The 23,557-nt window shown below is 32.8% G+C and overlaps 1 protein-coding gene across 2 annotated transcripts in view; it reads left to right on the forward strand.

Annotated features, from left to right (window-relative positions):
* Window positions 1-23,557, forward strand: part of LOC127738305 (uncharacterized) — a 45,394-nt gene that overhangs the window by 8,668 nt on the left and 13,169 nt on the right. For both annotated transcript variants that reach the window (XM_052249506.1, XM_052249507.1), the window contains 11 exons: window positions 3,622-3,716; window positions 4,279-4,306; window positions 5,104-5,683; window positions 6,474-6,618; window positions 7,861-9,116; window positions 9,978-10,029; window positions 14,824-14,910; window positions 16,096-16,298; window positions 19,584-19,737; window positions 20,213-20,323; window positions 21,528-21,634. In XM_052249506.1, the coding sequence (XP_052105466.1) occupies window positions 3,622-3,716; window positions 4,279-4,306; window positions 5,104-5,683; window positions 6,474-6,618; window positions 7,861-9,116; window positions 9,978-10,029; window positions 14,824-14,910; window positions 16,096-16,298; window positions 19,584-19,737; window positions 20,213-20,323; window positions 21,528-21,634 (2,818 nt within the window). The remainder of the gene's footprint in view (window positions 1-3,621; window positions 3,717-4,278; window positions 4,307-5,103; window positions 5,684-6,473; window positions 6,619-7,860; window positions 9,117-9,977; window positions 10,030-14,823; window positions 14,911-16,095; window positions 16,299-19,583; window positions 19,738-20,212; window positions 20,324-21,527; window positions 21,635-23,557) is intronic.

Here is a 23,557-nt window from a genome sequence, read left to right on the forward strand (position 1 = left end):
ATATTTAATCACAATCCAAATTCAGAGCTGTATCAAGCTTGAATGTTGTGTCCATACTTGCCCCAACTGTTCAGGGTTCGACCTCTGCGGTCGTATCAAGCTGCGCCCAGCGAAGCATTTTATTGGCTTATATCTCAAAAACTAAAGCTTTTAGAGCAAATCTGAAATGGGGTAAAATTGTTCAATTGGTCAAGATCTATCAGCTCTGAAATTTTCAGACGAATCGAACAACCCATTGTTGGGTTGCTGCCACCGAATTGGTAGTTTTAACAAAATTTTGCAGTTTTTTGTTATTATTTTGAATATAATTATAGATATATATAAACTGTAAGCAGCAATTATGTTCAGCAAAGTAAGATCTACAAAAAAGTTAATATGACCATAATTGTCAATTGACCCCTTAAGGAGTTATTGCCCTTTAAAGACAATTTTACACAATTTGTTCATCAAGTTTGGGCCATAAAAAAGAATATGTTTGTTTGCCCTAACCCTACCTACCCAGAAAATAGCTGCCTACTCAAAATCTTTTATTGTCCTGATGTGAAAAAGTTTTTTATTTTTATCAGATTAAAAAATATCTGACACTTCAATTTCTCTTTGCCTAAAAAAGAAAAGAAAATGCCTACCTACCTACCCACTGTCTCAACGTTTGGGTAGGGTTTGGGCAAACCAAAATTCTGTTAAGTGTGGCCTTGCTAACATTTAAAAATCTTCTCCTCTGAAACTACTGGGCCAATTACCTTCAAACTTTAACTAAATGTTCCTTAGGGTATCTTGTTTATAAATTGTATCCGAAGTTTGTATCCATCGACAAACTTGGCCGCCATGGCTAAAAATAGAACATAAGGGTCAAATGCAGTTATTGGCTTATATCTCAAAAACTAAAGCTTTTAGAGCAAATGTGACATGGGGTAAAATTGTTTAATTGGTCAAGATCTATCGGCCCTGAAATTATCAGACGAATCGAACAACCCATTGTTGGGTTGCTGCCACCGAATTGGTAGTTTTAACAAAATTTTGCAGTTTTTTGTTATTAGTTTGAATATTATTATAGATATATATAAACTGTAAGCAGCAATAATGTTCAGCAAAGTAAGATCTACAAAAAAGTTAATATGACCAAAATTGTCAATTGACCCCTTAAGGAGTAATTGCCCTTTAAAGACAATTTTACACAATTTGTTCATCAAGTTTGCTAACATTTAAAAATCTTCTCCTCTGAAATACAGGTGAGCGATTCAGGCTCTTGAGAGCCTCTTGTTTTATAAAGATGATACAGTCTGAATTTACATTGATATGGTGAAGTTTTTTTTTAAAGGATGAAAAATCTAAACATCTATGAAGATTGCTGTATTTACTATGCTTATAAGGAACACTTCTCAATAGCTTGGGTTTCTTGTTAAACCAATACCATCATATAAACTGTATTTACAATTTTAGGTCAATAACTGTAAGGCTTAGAAATTTGGGAGGGGTAAAGTTTACTGAGCCCTTCAAAAATTTTGAACCAAATGCAAAAAAGTTTATATTTTCTCTGACATTGTTCTTACATTTTTGTCGAGCCTTCGACTTTTGTCGAAAAAGCAAGGCAAAGCGATCCTACGTTTTGTCGTCGTCGGCGTCAACAAATATTCACTCTGTGGTTAAAGTTTTGAAATTTTAATAACTTTCTTAAACTATCCTGGATTTCTACCAAACTTGGACAGAAGCTTGTTTATGATCATAAGATAATATCCAAAAGTAAATTTTGTAAAAAAAAAGATCAATTTTTTCCGTATTTTACTTATAAATGGACTTAGTTTTTCTGCCAGGAAACATTACATTCACTGTGGTTTAAAGTTTTTTAAATTTTAATAACTTTCTTAAACTATCCTGGATTTCTACCAAACTTGGAAAGAAGCTTGTTTATAATCATAAGATAGTATCCAGAAGTAAATTTTATAAAAAAAATTCAATTTTTTCCGTATTTTACTTATAAATGGACTTAGTTTTTCTGCCAGTTAACATTACATTCACTCTGTGGTTAAAAGTTTTTAAAATTTTAACAACTTTCTTAAACTATCTTGGATTTGTACCAAACTTGGACAGAAGCTTGTTTATGATTAAAAGCTAGTATCTAGAAGGAAATTTTGTTCCATTTTGTCTCGCCTTGACGGAGTCAAAAAGTGAGACATAGGTATGCTGTTTCCAGCGGCGGCGGCGTCAACAATGTATATTTGTGATTAGGTCTAGTTCATTGTGAACCACTAGTGATAGGTCAATGATATTTGGTATGCAGTTGTATTAGCATTGGCACATCTCATTACCATGGAGATTATTTGGCCCCGCCCCCTCAGTCAAGGTCTATTGACTTTAAAACTTTTCATAGTTTACATGTATTAGTTTGTAATTAGGTCAATTTATGGGGAACCACTAGTGGTAGGTCAATGATATTTGGTATGCAGTTGTATAAGCATTGGCATATCTCATTTCCATTGAGATTATTTGGCTCAGCCCCCTTAGTCATGGTCTATAGACTTTGAAAATTTTGCTAAGTTAACATGTATTAGTTTGTGATTAGGTCAGTTCAAGGGGAACCATTAGTGGTAGGCCAATGTTAATTGGTGTTCAGTTGTATAAGCATTAGCACATCTCATTTCCATGGAGAATATTTGGCCCCACCCCCTCAGTCATGGTCTATTGACTTTGAAACTTTTGCTTAGTTTACATGTATTAGTTTGTGATTAGATCAGTTTAAGACGAACTGCTAATGTTAAGCCAATGATATTTGGTATGCAAATGTATTGGCATTTGCAAGTATCGTTTCCATGGAGATTATATAGCCCCACCCCTGATCATGGTTTATTGACTTTGAAAATTTTACATAGTTTACAAGTTAATGTTTGTGTTTAGGTTTGTTTAAAGGGAACGACTTATAATAAGTCAATGGTATTTGGTATGCAGTTGTATAAGCATTGGCACATCTCATTCCATGGAGATTGTTTAGCCATGTACCTTCAGTCATGGTTCATCGACTTTGAATATTTGCGTAACTTACATGTTAAAGTATTGCTATTTTAATTTCAACATTTGCATTATCAAAATTGCAAAAAAGGCAAGACATATCTCTGTGATAACAGTTAATTTCCTTATTTTACTTATAAATGGACTTAGTTTTTCTTCCAGTTAACATTACATACAGTCTGCAGTTTTAAGTTTTTAAAACATTAATTAGATTCATAAACTATCCTGGATTTTTACCAAACTTGGACAGAAGCTACTTACAATCAAAAGATATATTTGTTGAGCCTGCGATTAACAGCAAAAGTAGGCGAGACACTGGGTTCCACGGAACCCTTAGGAATTTTTTTTAAACTGCAGTGAACAAAGGCTAAAAAATAGTCATTAAACTTGAACTTAAGAATAAAACTTATTTTCCATCGCAAATGATCAGCCCCTGATGGGGAAAAAAGCAATTGATATTGTACAAAATATCACTTACTACATGTATACTTATGAAATAAAGACAACAGGAAGTCTTCTAGCTGCAGTATAATTATTTTTTCCTTTTCATTTTATTAATACTTTTCTTCAAATATAAGAATTAGTATTCCCTGTAAACTAACTGTTTTATTTTCATAGGGTGGACAAGAGAGATAGTAGTAAGAAATACATTTGATGATAACAAGAGAAGGCCTGCTGATGTATATTATAAACCTCCTATTGGTAAAAAATTGGTAAGTCAAATATTGAAGCTGAAAATATATCACCTGTACAGTATGACTATCAAAAGCACAGCATTTAAGTGCTTAAAATTAATGGCACCTCTGTGACTCCTTTAAATGCCCCTGCCGACCCAGAAGGGGGCATTCAGTTTTACCCTTGTCAGTCTGTACATCGCAAAATTTTAGTTTTTCTATTCTCTAACATTAGTTTGCCTCAACCAAATGTTATGAAACTTATTACGTATACCACCAAACACAGATCAAGTTTCACCGTTATCTAGTTATGTTCTTTTTTTAAATGGAAAAATTACTAAATTTGGTTAAATAAGGTTGAATTATACAATTTTTAAGTAGTCTCACATAACTTTGGTATCCATTGTTGATCCTTTTTCATGATGTTATAATTTTCATGGTGCAGTCATAATTTTGGTTATTGGTTAAAAAAAAAAAAATCTCCCTTGAAAAGAAAAATGTTTGATTATCTTTTTTTTTAATGTGTTTGTTTAATATTGCATGTTAACTCTCAATTGATGGAATTAGGAGAATATAGAGTATATACTTTGTTTATTTGCAGAGATCCATGGTAGAAGTTTCAGCTCACTGTAAGTATAAAAGAGAGTACTGAAGATTTTAAAGCATGTTTTACTATATATATATGCATTGTGTCATAGAAAAAAGTCCTGAACTCTGCAGGATAAAATGAAATGCTATGATGATGTATATATGTTTCTGTTTTATATATTGCAACCACCTTGTCCATCAAACAAATATTTTTGTCACACTTTTATCAGGCACTACTGAACAGAATGACTTTTATATTTGGTCAGCAGCTTGACAGTGATGAGTTGTAAGGTGTGAGCACTTTTATATGTCAGAGACCTACTTCCCATTTGTGTGTACTTTGAATGTTTCAATATGTTGAATGAACTTAATAATTAAATTTTTTTCAATCATTTCTGCAGTATTAATCAATTGAATGACTTCAATTAGGTCTGCAGCTTGTCAGTTATGACTTGTAATATGTAAACACCTTTTTGATCTGTCAGATGCCTATTTAATTTTTCAATGGAATATGATTGAATTTATAAGTGTAACTACATGTATCTTAACAAGATTATTGGCTGTCAAACATATAGTAAAAATGTTTCCCAATACTGTGGATTCACTAATTTTTGTAGATACCAATTTTCTTGGATTGAGAAACAATTGTATTTTCTTGGATATTGTATTTTCTTGGTTTTGCCAAAGTGTGCATACAAGCCTATAGACAATTTGTTCTCCATTTAACTTTTTGAATGTGTGGTTTATCTATAGTATACCCACCAAATTGATGAACATTGGTATCACAGGAATAATAATGAATCCACAATACATATAATTATGTTTATGTATTTTTTAGTGAGACAACACAAGATTTCAGACCTTACAGAGAACAATTTTTCCTTTATAAAGACTCCTATCAGTAGTCCACCTTTTGAAAGTGTAAGAAATGCTGGCAAACCACTAAGAATAGGAAAGAAAAAGCCAGAAATTGTAATAGAGAAGGATTCTGATGAGCCAGCTATTCCATTCAATGGGACCTCCTGTGATGTGGAAACTCAATCAGTAATTACTAAATCTCCAAGAGGCAGAAAGAGAAAACATTCTGTTGGACCTGGAAGACCAGCAACATCTACTACAATCATCATAAAACAGACAAAAGATGTGGTTCCTCCAAAAGAAAAGGAGGACAAGACAGATGAAAAAGTTCCGTTTCTGTCAGAAATGCAGCTGCAGATAAAGACTGAACCTGTTGATCCAGACGAACAAGATAAAGAGGCTGCCAAGGAAGCAACCTTCCCAGAATGCCCTCCGACATTAGAAGAAACTAGAACTTCTCCTTCTATGTCACCACCAAAAAAGAAGTTTTTTAAATCAAAGGGTACAGCTAGGAAGAGTACCACACAAAAATCATTTAAAGCAGCAATAAGTCCTGAGAGGTAAGTTGTAAGTGTTATTTAAGTTGTAAAAGGTGTTTAAAATTGTGATGTCTACCAGTCTGAAATTAGGTCAATGTCATCTACAAGTGGCAATTTGAATTGTAATGCTTGAGTTAACTTTCTAATAAACTTGGCCAGAAAATTAACCAAACTTTTGTTGAATATGCTATTTGGAAAATTCATTTATATGGTGGGAGTGGAAGGTCATTCAAATGATTTATTTTTGTAATTTATCGTCTTGTATTTTTATATAATAAGCATTTTGCCCTGTAGCAGGAAAAGAACTATGACTAAAATTTATTTTATAAGTTCTATGGCAAATATTTGTTATCTTATTTTTCTTTCTTTCACAAAGTTGTGTTTTTCCACGATATAAACCTTATATGAAAAAGGGAGGCTTGACCTGTGTAGCATTAACACAATCTTGATTATTTTTAATGGTAGTTTTTAAAATTGCACAATGGAATATACATTTCTGCAAAATATGAAAAAAAAACAGTATTTTAGTGTTGAGCCTTAGGTGCCTTTAATGACAGAGAGCCAATAGTATATTTTGAATTGAAATTTTTCATTAGTTGCATCTAATTGAAGTTCAAAAACAGTTTTTTTGTTTTATTTCAATTTATAAGAACATGAACAGGTATGTTATGCAGCTGGCTTTAATTTTCAATATCAGAAAAGAAATCAGAAATCAGAAATACCTGTGTCAATTTATCTATCTAGAATTTATCAACTACTTGGGACAATGATATTTTTAATCCTATTCAAATATGTCTGTATTTGTTTGTAGGAACAGTAAACTGGAATCACTGTGTAATTTAAATTGTCCAGGACTGACTGGTCAGCCTCCAACATTGCAGTGTAATGTCTGTCTTTGTATGTTCCATCCTAAATGTGTAAATATGTGCCAAACTGTTGACTCATTTATTTGTTTGGTAAGTAAAGAGGAACCTTGATAATATATAACTACATGTACAGCACAGATTGATTTTTCATTTTCCAGCTCTCATGAAGTAGGTTAAGTTTTATTTTCCAAATTTTGCAAACATACAGTACACCACTTACATGTATGCAATTAACATGATTTAAATGTTCTCACTTGTATACAATGTATTATATGTAAAGCAAACTATATGGGAAATGCATTGTATAGATAAATGAATGTGTATAATGCACCTTTGTTATAGAGTTTAAGTTGTGTGGAACCATGAATAGCTTTCTTAGATGTGATATGTTTTAAGCATCATGATAAGTGCCTACAGTGAGTCAGGACTATATAGGTCATTTGTCAATCGTTTCACTTATGAAAATTTTTCCAAGTTGCCACTGTATATGACTATTACTTTACTATTTGAAACCACAACACTCCAGATATTGTTTTGAGCCCTGCAGTGTATTTTTTATGTCCCGGCCGTAGCGGAGGGGGGCTTTAAGATTTAGCCCTTGTACGTCTGACTGTCCGTCCGTATGTCTAAAAGTTGGTTTCCGTTCTCTAATTTTAGTTTGCCTCAACCAAATGTTATGAAACTTATACACAATGGTTATAACCAGAAAACACAGATCAAGTATGAATTTTGGTGGTGTCACTTTTACTGTTCTAGTGTTATACACCTTTACAAATGGAAAAATTGCTGAATTTTTCATTTCCGTTCTCTAACTTAAGTTTGCCTCAACCAAATGTTATGAAACTTATACACAATACTTATTACCACAAAACTCAGATCAAGTACAAATTTGGGTAGTGTCACTTTTACCGTTCTTCAGATATGTCCCTTTATAACTTTATATGATATGCAAGCGGGGGCATCATCTGTGTCACATGGACACATTCCCCATTAATTGTTTGTAAATTTGGGCATCTCCCTCTGAAGACATGATGGAACACAGAACATATTGATATATCTCCCCCATTTACTATTTTTATTAATATGAAGTTGATTGTTGAAGTTTATGAACCATTAATTATATACCTGCAAAATTCAGATAGAATATTCTTAAAAAACAGTTTCCTTTAGAAATTTCCCCCCAAAGAATACTTCAAACAATAAGATTTGAAATTATGCCAAATATAGAAATCCTTTGTGTATAGTGCAATTGATATTCCTTATTTTCATATATAATAGATGTAACTTTACAACTTGACAAGATTCAAAACTTTTTCATGTTTTTTTTTTCAGAGATGTATCAACAAGGCTTGTTCCCCTGGGCCTGATGGTTTAATGAATGTACCGTCTCCAGCCTTGTTAAACTGTGTCAATATAACACCTAAAGTAACTTCTAATATATGCCAGTTCATCAACACACCAAGTACTACAAGGCCCAGGTTAACCCCTGTTGTAGCCCCACATTTGACTTCAACTACTGGTTATATGCCATTGAATAAATTTCTAGCTAAAGCATTATCTAAAACGGCAAACTTGAACTCTTCCACATCAGTTGCAACAGTATCCCCATCCTCTACAACAAGTTCTGTTGGAAATGTGAAGATTAAAAAAGAACCATTTGATCCTTATGAGAATGAATTAACAGGAAGTGGAGTTAGTAGTAGTGTCCTTGGAAATGTAAGAGATTTTCTGGAGAGGAAAGCCTCAGATATTAATCAAAATCAATCGGGCGTAAAATATCCTGTATTGAAAGAAGGATTACAAAAGCCACCTCTGACCGCTTCTGCCACAACCCAGATGATGTATTTACCAGTTACAACATCTGGATCATTGATATCAAATTCAATTTTCCGTACAAGTCTTCCAATGGGTAGTATTCCTGCCCCGATGGTTTACAACTCTATACCAGGAGCTGCCGTAAGACCAATGGTATCATATCCTTCATTGAAACCTGTTGCACCGATAGTTCAAGATTTTAGTAAACCAGCTCCAACTCCACAACTGTCCATATCATCACCTGTATCATTACAGCCTCCACGTCTTATTGCTGCTCCGGGAACAAAATCTCATACACCATCAGTACCTGATATGAATGGTGTCAAACAAAATGAAACTAACAAACAAGGACAGTTACTTACACTACCACCTGCAGTAATCAAACGTTTGAATTTGACTCAACCAGTGTCTCTGAAAATTAACAACACACAAGTAACAGTGCCGCCGTCTTCTTTTCTACACACTGCGCAAGGATTAAAACTATTTCTGCCTAAAAATACTTTTCCAGTCAATACAGGTGAAACAGCCAAATTGAGTGTGACTGTTACTAATGATAAAACATTGAGTTTAGATACAGAATGTGGTAGTGGGCAGCTTCCAACGATAGTCCCAAATTCTAGTCGTACTTTGGCAGAAACTCCAAATGAGTCTCCTAAAACTAGACAATTTAAATGGGGTATAAATCCAGCTAGTTGTTTTATCCAGTGTTTATATGGAGGTTTTGACTGCATGTTATTAATATTCAATTATCTGAATGTTAGAGATCTGTTCAGGTAAGGAATAGATTGCAATTCAATATTATATATTATTGCTTCAAATATATGAAAATTTTAAATGAAAAAATAATTTAGCAGTACAATGTAATAATATATTTGTTTTGTACTGTCATTTAATTGATAATATTATTTATTATCGCTATTTTGTGTATTTTTCCTTTGATCTTTTTTTGTGATAATTTTTCATATCACGCTACTAGTTTGAGATAGAAAATTATAGTCAGAAACTAAGCATGTGACGTTGTCAATGTAAACATCAACGATGTCATAGGCAAAACAGCGATAAACAGATTATCAATGATCTTTCAAACTTGAGGCTATCGCCCTACGATGAGATTGTAGCTAAGAAGCACCCTCTCGTTTAAAAAACATTGATTATCTATAAGTACACAGCAAGCTAGGGAGAGAGAGAAATAACAAATCTGATTTAATGCAATTTGTGGAAATATATAATTTGGTCAAATATATAATTAACACCAAAGATAATTAATTGCCAAAGAATCACATAATCCATAATGCCGTTTAGAGTTGGCTTTTTTATACCAGTTACCCAAAAAGCTGTAGATTTTTTAATTGGTGAATGAAAGATATTTAGGAAATATAGTTTCATTAATTAGAATATACAATACAGTGTTTTTTTTGAAAGATGCACATTTATAATCCTTACTACTTTTGAATCTGAAAAGTGAACTCAAGTTTTGGATATATTACGAAGAGAGATAAAAACTTATTTCAGCATGACAAACTTCTTAATATAATACCATGTACTCTTTGCATTTTTAATAATTTCTGTTGAGAATTTGAATTTTAGCACTATTCTGTAAATATTGAAGTTAATTTATATATTTTTGTTTTTAGGGTTGCTTCAGTTTGTAGGACTTGGAGAAAATTAGTAATGCATCCATGTTTGGTAAGTTTTATTTGTGTTGAATTGTACTGTTAACTGTATATTAGGCAAAGGTTTTTTAATTAGTTAGTTTTCGGATGCGCCAATCCTATATTTCTGATTTTTATAAGAGAAAAAAATTTGACATTTCATGCTTTTTAGCTCACCTGGCCTAAAGGCCAAGTGAGCTTGTCTCACCACTTGTCGTCTGTCGTCAATAACTTTTACAAAAACCTTCTCTGAAACTACTCGGCCAAAAGTTAACCAATCTTGGCCCAATCATCATTTGGGTATTTAGTTTAAAAATGTGTTCGATGACCCTGCCTGCCAACCAAAATGGCTGACATGGCCAAAAATAGAACATAGGGGTAGTTTTGTGTATAATTTTTAAAACCACTATGAAAAAAGAAAATCTGACAGGGCAAAAATGTTCAGAATGTTAAGCTCTACTTATTGTTCATTTACGTCAAAACTGTCAGACAACTTCTTGTAGGAGATGTGCCCTCAGATGATGAATTTTACCATTTTTTATACGCCCGTTTACGGGACGTATTATGGTATACTGTTGGCCGTCTGTCCGTCCGTCATCAACATGTCGCACAGTAACTCAAAAACGCTTTAACCAATTTGCATGAAACTTTGGTGAATTGTATATATCTATTGACGTGAGCTCCCTTATGATATTTATAAATTTTAGATTTTATGTTTCCGAGTTATGGGGTTTTATTCAATAAAAAAGGGGGGATTTTCCAGTTTTCGGACAATAGCACAGTGTATTACACAACAGCAAGAAATCTTCAGTTGAATATAAATTCAAATCATACAACCAATTTCAAGTTCTTTGACCCTATTTATTCTGTGTCAGAAACCTATAATGTGTCAAATATTTAATTACAATCCAAATTCAGACCTGTATCAAGCTTGAATATTGTGTCCATTTTTGTCCCCAACTGTTCAGGGTTGGACCTCTGCGGTCGTATCCAGCTCAGCTCGGCAAAGCAGTTTATTGCCTTATATCTTGAAAACTATATTAGATAGTTAGTAACCTTATAGGGGCACTATATAAGCTAGCTGTCAAATTCATGTTCACCGATTTGACTCAAATTCTCATATTTGATTTATAACCATGAAAAACATTTAGCCAAATTAAAAAAAAATCTAAAATAAGCAATTTACAGGGCATGGGCTCGATAATATGTAGCTTCGTTTCGTGTGTATTTTAGTCTTGACGCCATCTAATTAACTGTTGAGTTTACCTCTGAAGACCTCTGATAGTCATATAAGCGATATAAGCATAAATATAAATATGAATAGAAAGCGAACTTGTGCAATAGGATTTGTCTAGGTCTATTTAATTTCATATTAAAGATTAAAAATATATGTTAATCATCATTTTTACCTGTATAAGAATTTTTTTTTGTGGATCCAATCAGTCAATCAAATGATTTACCTTTGATTCATTTTCAATGTTGACTTTCTTTTCCTATTAATAACCGAACATGCACAATGCATGCGTTATTTATCTCTAGCTAAGGGGTTAAATTGAAGTTCACTTGAATACGGATTCAATGAGGTCGAATTATTCACTTGCAAGTGAATAATCCATCATCAATGTTTCTTAGCTGAATTTGACAAAATTGAGCCATACTGGCTGCTAAAAGCGAATTATTATTTCATTATTTCACTTTCATTAATGATTGAACAAAAAAAATCATACTTTAGATTTTTTATATATAACTCGTAGCTAGTGCCCCTTTAACATGTTTAAATAGCAAAAATGATCAGCAAGACAAGATCTACAAATAAGTAAACTTGAATGAAATTGTTGAAATCCTTATTGAAGTTACTGCCCTTCAATGACGATTTTTCCTCATTTTTACACGACCGCAAAAAATTTGCTGTCGTATATTGGTATCACGTCGTCGTTGTCAGCGTCGTCCGAAAACATTTGGTTTCTGGACAATAACTTTAGTAAATGTAAATAGAAATATATGTAATTTAAACACATGGTTTATAACCACAAAAGGAAGGTTGGGATTGATTTTGGGGGTTATAGTCCTAACAGTTTAGAAATTAAGGACCAAAAAGGGGCCCAAATAAGCATTTTTCTAGTTTCCAGACAATAACTTGTGGAACAGTGTATGGATCTCTCTGAAATTATACCACAAGTTTCCATACCACAAAGGCATGAAAGAGATGGTTAGGATTAGCTTTGGGGGTTATGGCTCAAACCGTTTAAGAATTAGGGGCAAAGAAGTGGGAAAAACAAGGGTTTCCTGGTTAATGGACAATTTAAAAAAAGTACAATGTTATGTTTGGATTATCTCCCTTACACTGCTTTTAAATTATGTATAAAGAAATGTTGTATTGTCTTGAGGTGATTAGCTGTCAATTTATTTTTAGAAGTTACTTTTTAAAAATGCTGATTAAGGAATATTAATTTTAGCCATGATGATGTATTTAATTGGTAAATTGTGGTTGCAATTGCAAACTCCATTGGAAATTTGAATTGAGATTATGACCACATCTTGAGGTGGGGGGGGGGGGGGGGGGGGGGGGGGGGTAAAACTTTTTATTTTTTGTGGAAGGGGGGTCAATTGGCACTGCAATGTATTGCACAAAAGCAAAAAAAAAAAAGGGGATACATTTTTTTTTGGGGGGGGAGGGGGGGTCAATTTGCAACAGCATAGTATACTGCACAAAAGCAAAAAAATGGAATATAAATTCAAATCATATAACCAATTTAAGGTTCTATGACTACAGTTATTCTGTGTCTGAAACCTATTATGTGTCAAATATTTAATTACAATCCAAATTCAGACCTGTATCAAGCGCAAATATTGTGTCCATTTTTGCCCCAACTGTTCAGGTTTGGACCACTGCAGTCGTATTCAGCTGCGCTTGGCGAAGCAATTTATTGCCTATTATCTTGAAAACTAATAGATAAATAGAAACATTAAATAGCGCAACTGATCAGCAAGACAAGATCCACAAATAAGCAATAATGGCTGAAATCATCAGTCGACTTATCATTGGAGTTATTGCCCATTCATGATAATTTTTGCCTATCAACTTGAAAACTATACCAGATAGAAACTTTAAACAGGAAAAATTATCAGCAGGATAAGATTTACAAATATGCCAACATGACTGAAATTGTCAAACTCTTAATAGAGTTATTCCCCTTTAATGATGATTTTTTTACTAAAAAGCGGACATTGTTGAAGATGCAGGTGAGCGACAGAGTCTCCAGTTTATTCCAACCGACTTTAACAAATACATTATCCCTTGAAATATGAATAAAATATCTGCATAGCAACTTTTTTCTGAAATTAAATGCATCATTTAAGCATGATAAAACATTTCTAAAAGAATAAAAATCTAAAAATAATCCATAGTGTTTGTGTGCCTAAAAATAGAAAATAGTTGTTTAAGCAAATAATTTTGGCCAAAAGAAACAAATGTTAATAGCCCTTTACAGTAAGTTTTTCTTTTTTTTTTCATTATTCTGTAAGATTTTTTTATCTCATAGATGAAATGGACCAATCCAAACGTGAGAGAGGTCAATTTAAAAGTAACCGATATCCACAAAAAATTAGGAATTTTCTTGTTCATAGATTGAAAAAAAAAAAAAAATTCATCCAGAGATTGCCTGCCAAAGGATGAAACCGATATCTTCGTTTTTCCATTGGACAGGTCTACTTTGTTTATTCCATGGATGGTAAACTGTTATTTTTGAGCAATGTGTTTGCAGCTTTTATTTCAATTGTTTTTGTGCCTGAAGCTCATTATTCACTGAAAGTTGATAAAAAGCATCGAGCAGCTGTTATTTTTTGTTTTTTTTTTTTCTCGTGAAATTACCATTTATTTCCTGTTTGTCCATGGACATACCATACCCCCTTTTTGCAAACTTATGTGACAATGGTATGCATTGTATGTTTAAAACAGCTGTGTGATAATGTTTGAAACTAAAAAATTAAGAAAAAGCATACCAAAACTATTGTTAGTAAGCTGAAATATTATCAAATTTAAATCAAAGTATAAGTTTATAGTCTCCTTGTATCCCACTTCTGTTGTGAGCGCTTGATAATATTCAAATTACTGCAATAAAAGCATTGTCACTTGATAAGGGCTTTTTCCATGCTTTCAGGGATTTTTTTGTCATATATGACTGTGACTTGACTGTAAGTGTTGTTGTACATCAATTGCAGTTCATTGACAATGTTGACCCATTGCAATTTGTTGTATTAAACCAAACTGTTCAGCTGGTCTGATATTTTAACCAACTGCTGTAGAATTCAGTCAAGTCGTCAAAGTGCAAGGTGATAAAATAAAACATGTATAATTACAATCCTATAAGACTTCAGTGCTGTTATGAAAATGTTGATAACAATTTCTATTTTTGCAATGAATGATTTTTTAATGAACTGCAATAGGTTGAGAGTAACACTTACAATTAGGTCACAGTTCTACACCATATCCCAATGCATAATGTGCATCAAAAAGCAATCTCAATCCACACAGAGGGGCCTCGGTGGGCGACTGGTCTAAGTAGTAGAACTACTATATCACTAGCCAGTCAACACTGAGGTTGTGATTATGAATGCTGCACGGGGCAGGTGCACTCGACTCCAATCTTAATTGAATAGGATTGTCAGTTTTCCTACCGAAGGTCGGTGGTTCTCTCCAGGCACTCCAGCTTCCTTCACCAATTAAATCTGACCGCTACGAATTAGCACAATAGTGTTGAAAGTGGCGTTAAACACCAATCAATCAATCCACACAGAGACTTTAACATCTATGTTTCATGTTTTACAGTGGAGAGAAGTAAGATTTAGAAATATGAAGATAGCAGATTGGGAAAAGGCAGCTAAATATCTTTCCAGGAGAGCAGTAGAAATTCTGGTGAGTCATTTTTCCTTTATATCCAACAGATTTAAGTCACTACCTTGACAGTTAACTAACAGTTTACAACCCCCCCTTTTAAATAGTTCAATACAAGTTTTACTAGTTACATGATATGAAAATTGACAATTTACAACAAGAATGCATCATTTAAATCATACTACCTAGTACTGAACTACTGGCTGCTAGGTGGACAGTTCCATGATGGTTAACCAAATTATCAAAAAGAGACTACAAGAATGTAGCTTTATTCAGATTTATATAAACAGGCATGGGGGTTACAATTCCACCTGATAGGATTGATTTGGAGTTAGAATAAGGAAGATAAAACATACGCAACTGAGCTGCGCCATGAGTGCATGATATGCCCCTTGCTTTTTAAAATAAAGTTCCTTAACTCCTCAATTTCATATCAGAAATTTATGGAAAAGAAACTTCAATGCTTTTCTAATAATTATTATTTACATTACTTATTGTGGATACAGCAGGATGTCAAGCATAAATAATGACGAGTATCATTTTGTAGGATTTATTTTGTTGTTCAGCATTATACATTGTACCTAAGCTGAATTTTGTACTTATATAGAAACAATCATCATTTTTATATGCCCATTTATGGGACGTATTATGGTATACCTTTGTCCGTCCATCCATTGTCAACATGTCGGACAATAACTCAAAAACGCTTAAACCACTTTTCATTCAACTTTGGTGAATTGTTAATATCTATTAATGTAAGCTCCCTTTCGATTTTTATCAAATTTTAGATTTTACTTTTCTGAGTTGTGGGATTTTATTCATAAAAAAGGGGGGATTTACAGTTTTCGGACAATAACTCAAAAATGCTTTGAGCAGTTTTCATAAAACTTTAATCACTGGTTTGTATCTATTAAAATAAACTCCCTTTAGTTTTTTTTTATAAATTTCTGATATGAAATTGAGGAGTTAAGGAACTTTATTTAAAAAGAAAGGCCGGGGCGTATCATGCACTAATGGCGCAGCTCCTTTTATATTATGGATACAGTAGGCTGTTAAGCTTAACTAGTGATGAGTAATTTTGTAGGAATTATATTTGGCACAGTAAGTAATTGCATATTTAACTTCTAATGATTATTATCATTTTGTAGGATTTATCTATAATACAGTGGTTACTAAGCTTAATTAATGACAATTATCTTTTTTTAGGATTTACGGGGAGTAAGCCATTATGAAGATAGAAATAAGACATGGCACCAGTTAATTTCTAACATACACCTATTTACCTGTGTTCATACACTCCACTTTGGTGCCGTGCCTGGATCTGTGTTACAGGCTCTGTGTGAGAAGACCACACAGTTAGAAACCCTGTCAGCAGAATGGATTAGTGACTCCACAAATGAACAAATGAAGTATGTATTGAAGTATGATCTTTAAAAAAAAAAATTGTTAATTGTCATAATTTACACAAAATTCATGGGACCCAGTAGTAAGTAATAGTTTGAATGATACTGACACTCATGGTAAACTTTATTTACTACTGCTTTCAGAAATGTAAAAGTAGGTTCTAAATTTCAAGTCTTAACAGTTGCATATATCAAATTTATAATATTTTGGAAGCAAATAACCACTTCACTGATGTAAACCAAAAAATATGATTTCTTATGGTTCATGTACAATGACAGATATTGAAATACTCTGATGAATTGGCTTTTTTATACGACCGCAAAAAATTTTTGCGTTTTTGCGGTCGTATATTGATATGACGTTGGCGTCGTCGTCGTCGTCCGAAGACACATTGGTTTTCTCACAATAACTTTAGTTTAAGTGAATGGATCTCTATGAAATTTTACCATGAGGTTCAATACCACAAAAGGAAGGTTGGGATTGATTTTAGGGGTTATGGTACCAACAGTTAAGGAATTAGGGGCCAAAAATAAGCATTTTTGTAACTTCCAGACAATAACTTGTGTGTTAGTGTATGAATCTCTCTGACATTGTACCACAAGGTTCCATATCACAAAGGGAAAGCTGGAATTGAGTTCAGGGGTAATTGCCCAAAACGTTGAGGAATAAGGGGCCAAAAATAAGCATTTTTATGCCCCCGCCGTAGCGGTGGGGGCATTAAGTTTTACCCTTGTCCGTCTGTACGTACGAATGTTCGTCCCAAAATTAGTTTCCGTTCTCTAACTTGAGTTTGCCTCAACCAAATGTTATGAAACTTATACACAATGCTTATTACCACAAAACACAGATCAAGTTTGAATTTTGGTGGCGTCTCTTTAACCGTTCTAGAGAAATGCCCCTTTATAAATGGAAAAATTGCAAAATCTTTAGTTTCCGTTCTCTAGCTTAAGCTTGCCTCAACCAAATGTTATGAAACTTATACACAATGTTAATTACCACAAAATCCAGATCAAGTTTGAATATTGGTGGCGTCACTTTAACCGTTCTAGAATTATGCCCCTTTATAAATCGAAAAATTGCAAAATGTTTAGTTTCCGTTTTCTAACTTTAGTTTGCCTCAACCAAATGTTTTGAAACTTATACACAATGCTTATTACCACAAAACACAGATCAAGTTTGAATTTTGGTGGCGTCACTTTAACCGTTCTAGAGTAATGCCCCTTTATAAATGGAAAATTGCAAAATTTTTATTTTCTTCTAAAAATCAAGTAATTTTTAAAATTGGAGTTATATTCCTTTGTCCAATGATTGTAGTTGAATCAACTACAATCAATGCTTTATACAATGCAATGTTTAATTTTGACTTCCACTGATAAAACACAGATCAAGTTGAATTTGGGTAGTGTCACTTTAACCATTATTGAGTTATGCCCCTTTATAAATCGAAAGATTGCAAAATTTTTAGTTTCCATTCTGTAACTTAAGTTTGCCCCTACCAAACATTATGAAACCTATACTCAATATTCATTACCACAAAACTAAGATCAAGTACAAATTTTTTGTTTCCTTTTTCTAACTTTAGTTTGCCTCAACCAAATGTTATGAAACTTGTACACAATGCTTACTACTACATAATACAGATTAATTAAGAAATTTGGTGGCGACACTTTTACCATTCTTGAGTTATGTCCCTTTAAAAACATAAAAATTGTTGAATTTTTTCGTTTCTGTTCTCTAACTTTAGTTTGTCTCAACCAAATGTTATAAAACTTATACACAACCGTTCTAGAGTTATGCGTGTTTACAAATAGAAAAATTGCTGAATTTTTAGTTTCTGTTCTCTACTTAAGTTAGCCTCAACCAAATGTTATGAGACTTACACACAATGCTTATTACCACAAAACTCAGATCAAGTTTAAATTTGTGTAGGGTCACTTTTACAGTTCTTCAGTTATGTCCCTTTATAACTATATGATATGCAAGCGGGGGCATCATCTGTGTCCACATGTGGACACTATCCACATTTATTCTAGTTTCAAGACAATAACTTGTGTTCAAGTGTATGGATCTCTCTGAAATTGTTCTGCAAGGTACCATACCACAAAGGGATGGCTGGGATTGATTTTGGGGGTAATTGCTTAAAATTTTAGGAATTAGGGGCCAAAAACAAGCATTTTTCTAGTTTCAGGACAATAACTTGTGTGTTAGTGTATGGATCTTTATGAAATTGTACTACAATGTTCCATATCACAAAGGGAAAGCTGGGTTTGAGTTTGGGGGTAATTGCTGTATCAAGCTTGAATGTTGTGTCCATACTTACCCCAACTGTTCAGGGTTTGACCTCTGCGGTCGTATCAAGCTGCGCCTACCTGAGCATTTTATTCCCCATTAATTTGCATGAATTATAAATTGCCATAAAGATATTCAAATGTGTATTGATTCTGTGATTTGCCTTGTGAAGGCAATAAAATCAGTGAGAACTTATATACTGTGTCTTACGGGGGAACAACGAATTTAAATTTTCAACGAAATTGCAAGTTTTCCTCAATCCACGAAAATTGGTACCCACGAAAATAAATGAATCCACAGTAGTAGAGTATTAGTTATTGTAATATTTGTTATAGAATTATTGTAGTCTATGTTAATTTGCATACTGTGGATTCATTTATTTTCTACCAGTTTCATGCATATGTGCCAAGGAAATATGGGATTTTCATGGATCTTTGATTTCACAGTTGTACTGAATTCTACATACAATATAAGAATGAGAGGATATGGTATGATTGCCAATGAGACAACTCTCCACCAAAAGACCAAATGATGTAGAAGTTAACAACTATAGGTCACTGTATGGCCAACAATGAGCAAAACCCATACCACATAGCAAGCATATTAAAGATTTGTACATGTATTTGTTAAATCCTTAAATAAGTGGTTTCAAATACTGGAAAAGCTAGCTAAAATAAAGGATAAGATACAAAGAAAATTACTGTTGTTTCTGTCATTGTGCAAGAAAAGTAATACCAATGTCTCTCATCCTATTTGTCACAAGTGAAACAAAAACTGAAAATTGGAATTTTTATATACCTGAAAACTGCCTGCCAACCAAACATACATATTACCATTTGAAAAGTTGATTTGTTTTTATGACAATTTCTATCCTATGAAATGATGGTTAAATATTTTTATTAGTTTTGTTTTTTTATTATAAGTAGGTTTGTACAATTATTATGTAACTTATAGATTTCCCCTAGTGAAAAAAATGTGATGAAGTTTTCTTTTTATTTAAGGACAAATCCAACAAAGTTGGACATAGGAAAATTTTCATCTTTAGCTGACTTAAAAGTACTGAAATTGAGAGGCATTTCTGGTCTTGCTCTTCCAGCATTCTCATTTAGTGGCGGAATAAGTGAGCTGAAATCGTTAAAACATTTGCAAAAGCTGGTAAGTTTGTTTTGTTTGCTGATTAAAAAAGGTCCAAAATTTAAAGAACATATGAGCTTTGTAAATCATTAGTCTGTAATGGTCTGATATTTAAAATCGATCAGAAATGAATTAAGAAAATGTTAAGATTGTGATAAAGGTCATAAAAACTATCATTCTCAATTCACACCTTTTGAGAATTAAAAAGCTTCACATTGGTGAATTATCTTGCTTTCAAATGAATGAAAATGTGACTGTAAATTGAAGAAATTTCCAGTCATTAATAATATTGAATACTTAATATGTATTCAGTTGCACATTTTTTCCCAGGAATTTAAAAGTAGTTGTTTTGCATGGTTATCAAAGTTTTCAATAGAGACTGTGTTAGATATTTTATTTTATAAACATATATATACCGGTAATTTAAATATTCACAAAATAAATAATATTCATGAGCCTGTTTTTTTCTGTAAAAATGAATCCTTTTGTTTTTTAGTCATTAACAACTTTGAAGGACTTTGAATCTGATAAAGAATTAGAATTCCTAACTTTATTACCAAATCTGGTCCATCTAGAATTAGGAGACTGTACATCATGGACACCAGAGGTATGTATTCTGTATATTTCTTGAGTTAACTCTTTTGATATGTGGGTGCTATTGTAACTGTGACCTGTTGCTGTTGCTTGGCATAGGATGTTTATTTATTCTTAAACATTTTCAAAAATTCTTCTTTGAAACAATTGGATTAATCAAAACCAAATTTTACCATAAAATAGTAGGCCAGGTAAGACCCCTTTTTGGCCCCAAAATATAGCTTTTTTACAAAGTTGTTGAAAATGTAAACTTTTAGCTGTTAATGGCAAAGTAGAATACTTTTGTTACATAAATATAGGCTGTTTTTGACAATTCAATGGACATGCATCAGGTACTAGCATCATTATTGCATGCAAAAATACTGATATCTTCACAATTTTAGCAATTGTGCTAATTCTAAGACGGTTTATGTCTAAAATGGGAGTCACCGCACTTGTGTTCAGTCTTAATATTTAAATATATGTTGTATTTAATGATAATACATAACATATATAAATGTTGAGAGTGAACACGAATGCCACTTCCATTTTAGACAAAAACCATCTGAAAAATGATGTTTTATGGCATATTTGATAGATTTTTCATATTTAAGCTTGAATTTGAGCATCTTAATGACCAAATCAGTTCAAATCTTTAACATAAACTAATTTATTCGACTGAAGTAGACACTTAAGTGTTTAAAAAATGTCAAAAATAGATCATAGGTATTCAAATGACTGACAATCCAATTTATAAAAAATTACATACATTGATTATTTCCTGTATGGAAATATGTTTTATTGACCCACACCATTATCAAATTTTGTGTCATATTTCCGAAGATAGAAAATATGACACAAAATTTAATTTAGAATTAAAAACATTGCTTTAAGATTTTGCTGAGACATGTTTATTATATTTTATTCTGTTGCAAAGTTAAGTCATACTAGATCCTTGGAGCTACAAGTTCAACTTGTAATATGTATATTTACTAAAGTAAATATTCTGCTGTGTGGGGATATTTCAAAGTATGCCAATGTTGTCTTTTGACCTACATGTATAATGGTTTACTTTTACAAATTGTGACTTAGATGGAGAGTTGTCTCATTGGCACTCATACCACATCTTCTTATATTTATTTACTTTGATTGTTTTTATTCAAGTGGCATTGGCAACATATCTGTAACAGAATGAAAATAAAATATTGAATAAATGACAATTATACATTTTATTTCAGACATACTCAATAATTGGTAAATTGACAGAACTGCGGACATTAAGATTAGAATGTGGAGGAAATAGTTATGAGACTGGTTTACCTGAAGCTCTGGGTAATCTTACAAAGTAAGTTATTGTGATAGGTTTTGATGCTTCTCTGCCCTATTCATACATTTCCCAATTTTACAGTTTTATTCTTTAAGTTTTTGTTTGTTTTTAAAACAGCGTAATATCAACATACAGTGCCAAGGTAGTGAGGTTTTAGATGATCATAAAATGATAAAACTATATCAATCCATAAGGTAGATAGTATTATTTAACATTTATCTGATTGAACATTAAAAGAAATATCTTTTCATAATCTGTGTGAAAGTCAATTCAAAAACAGGTATCAATTAAACCACTGAAGTGAAGTAAATTGAATTAATTGAGTCATATACAACTTTTACTATGGTTAAATATAATTTTGAGCATTTTAAACTAGCTATTAAACCTGATGAACCTTATTTTCCAGCTTTGGACACTTAAAATAATTAGGCATTAGGCTTAAACTAGGGTATAATATGTAGCCTGAAAACACATGCATTCTTGTAACATGTAATTTTCCTACTTCTCAGAACTAATTTTTATACCCCACGCAACGAGTTGCGGAGGGTATAATGTTTTTGACCCGTCCGTCTGTCTGTCCGTCCGTCAGTCCTGTTTCTTGTCATCGCAACTCCTTTCAAACCAGGAAATTGCGATTAAATTTTTATACGACCGCAAAAAAATTTTTGTGGTCGTATATTGGTATGACGTTGGCGTCGTCGTCGTCGTCGTCTGGCGTCGTCCGCCGTCGTCCGAAGACACATTGGTTTTCGCACTCTAACTTTAGTTTAAGTGAATGGATCTTTATGAAATTTTACCACAAGGTTCAATACCACAAAAGGAAGGTTGGGATTGATTTTGGGGGTTATGGTAATAACAGTAAAGGAATTAGGGGCCAAAAAGGGGCCAAAAATAAGCATTTTTGTAACTTCCAGACATAACTTGTGTGTTAGTGTATGGATCTCTCTGACATTGTACCACAAGGTTCCATATCACTAAAGGAATGCTGGGATTGATTTTGGGGGTAATTGCCTCCAAATTTTAGGAATTAGGGGGCAAAAAACAAGCATTTTTTTAGTTTCATGACAATAACTTGTGTGTAAGTGTATGGATCTTTCTGAAATTGTACTACAAGGTTCCATATCACAAAGGGAAAGCTGGGTTTGAGTTTGGGGGTAATTGCCCTAAACGTTTAGGAATTTGGTTATTTCTGATTTATATTTAAAATCAAATAATAATGATATGGTACAATGTAGGAGATACACACCAAACAGGATGTGTAAATTATTATATAATAAGTATTGTGCAATAGCAAGAAATTTTCAATTGCACAGTATTGCACAATAGCAAGAAATCTTCAATTGCACAGTATTGCGCAATAGCAAGAAATCTTCAATTGCACAGTATTGCGCAATAGCAAGAAATATCCAATAGCACAATATTGCGTAATAGCAAGAAATTGTCAATTGTACAGTATTGCGCAATAGCAAGAAATATTTAATAGCACAGGATTGTGCAAAAGAAGATACTTCCTATAAATTGCTTATTTCTTGACCAATTTCAATGGGGTTTTATTCTTGATTTCATGGGGTTCTTTAATATGCTGAATCTAACCATGTATTTAGTTTTTGGATTTTAGGCCCCGTTTTTAAATTGGTCCACATTGAGGTCCAAAGGGTCCAAAATTAAACTTTGTTTGATTTCATCAAAAATTGAATTATTGGGGTTCTTTGATATGCCGAATCTAACCGTGTATTTAGATTCTTAAATTTTGGTTCCGTTTTCAAATTGGTCTACATTAAGGTCCAAAGGGTCCAAAATTAAACTTAGTTTGATTTTAACAAAAATTGAATTCTTAGGGTTCTTTGATATGCTGAATCTAAACATGTATTTAGATTTTTGATTATGGGCCCAGTTTTCAAGTTGGTCCAAATCGGGGTCCAAAATTAAACTTTGTTTGAT

The sequence above is a fragment of the Mytilus californianus genome, unplaced genomic scaffold, assembly GCF_021869535.1.
Source record: "Mytilus californianus isolate M0D057914Y unplaced genomic scaffold, xbMytCali1.0.p SCAF_4, whole genome shotgun sequence".
Lineage (NCBI taxonomy): Eukaryota > Metazoa > Mollusca > Bivalvia > Mytilida > Mytilidae > Mytilus > Mytilus californianus.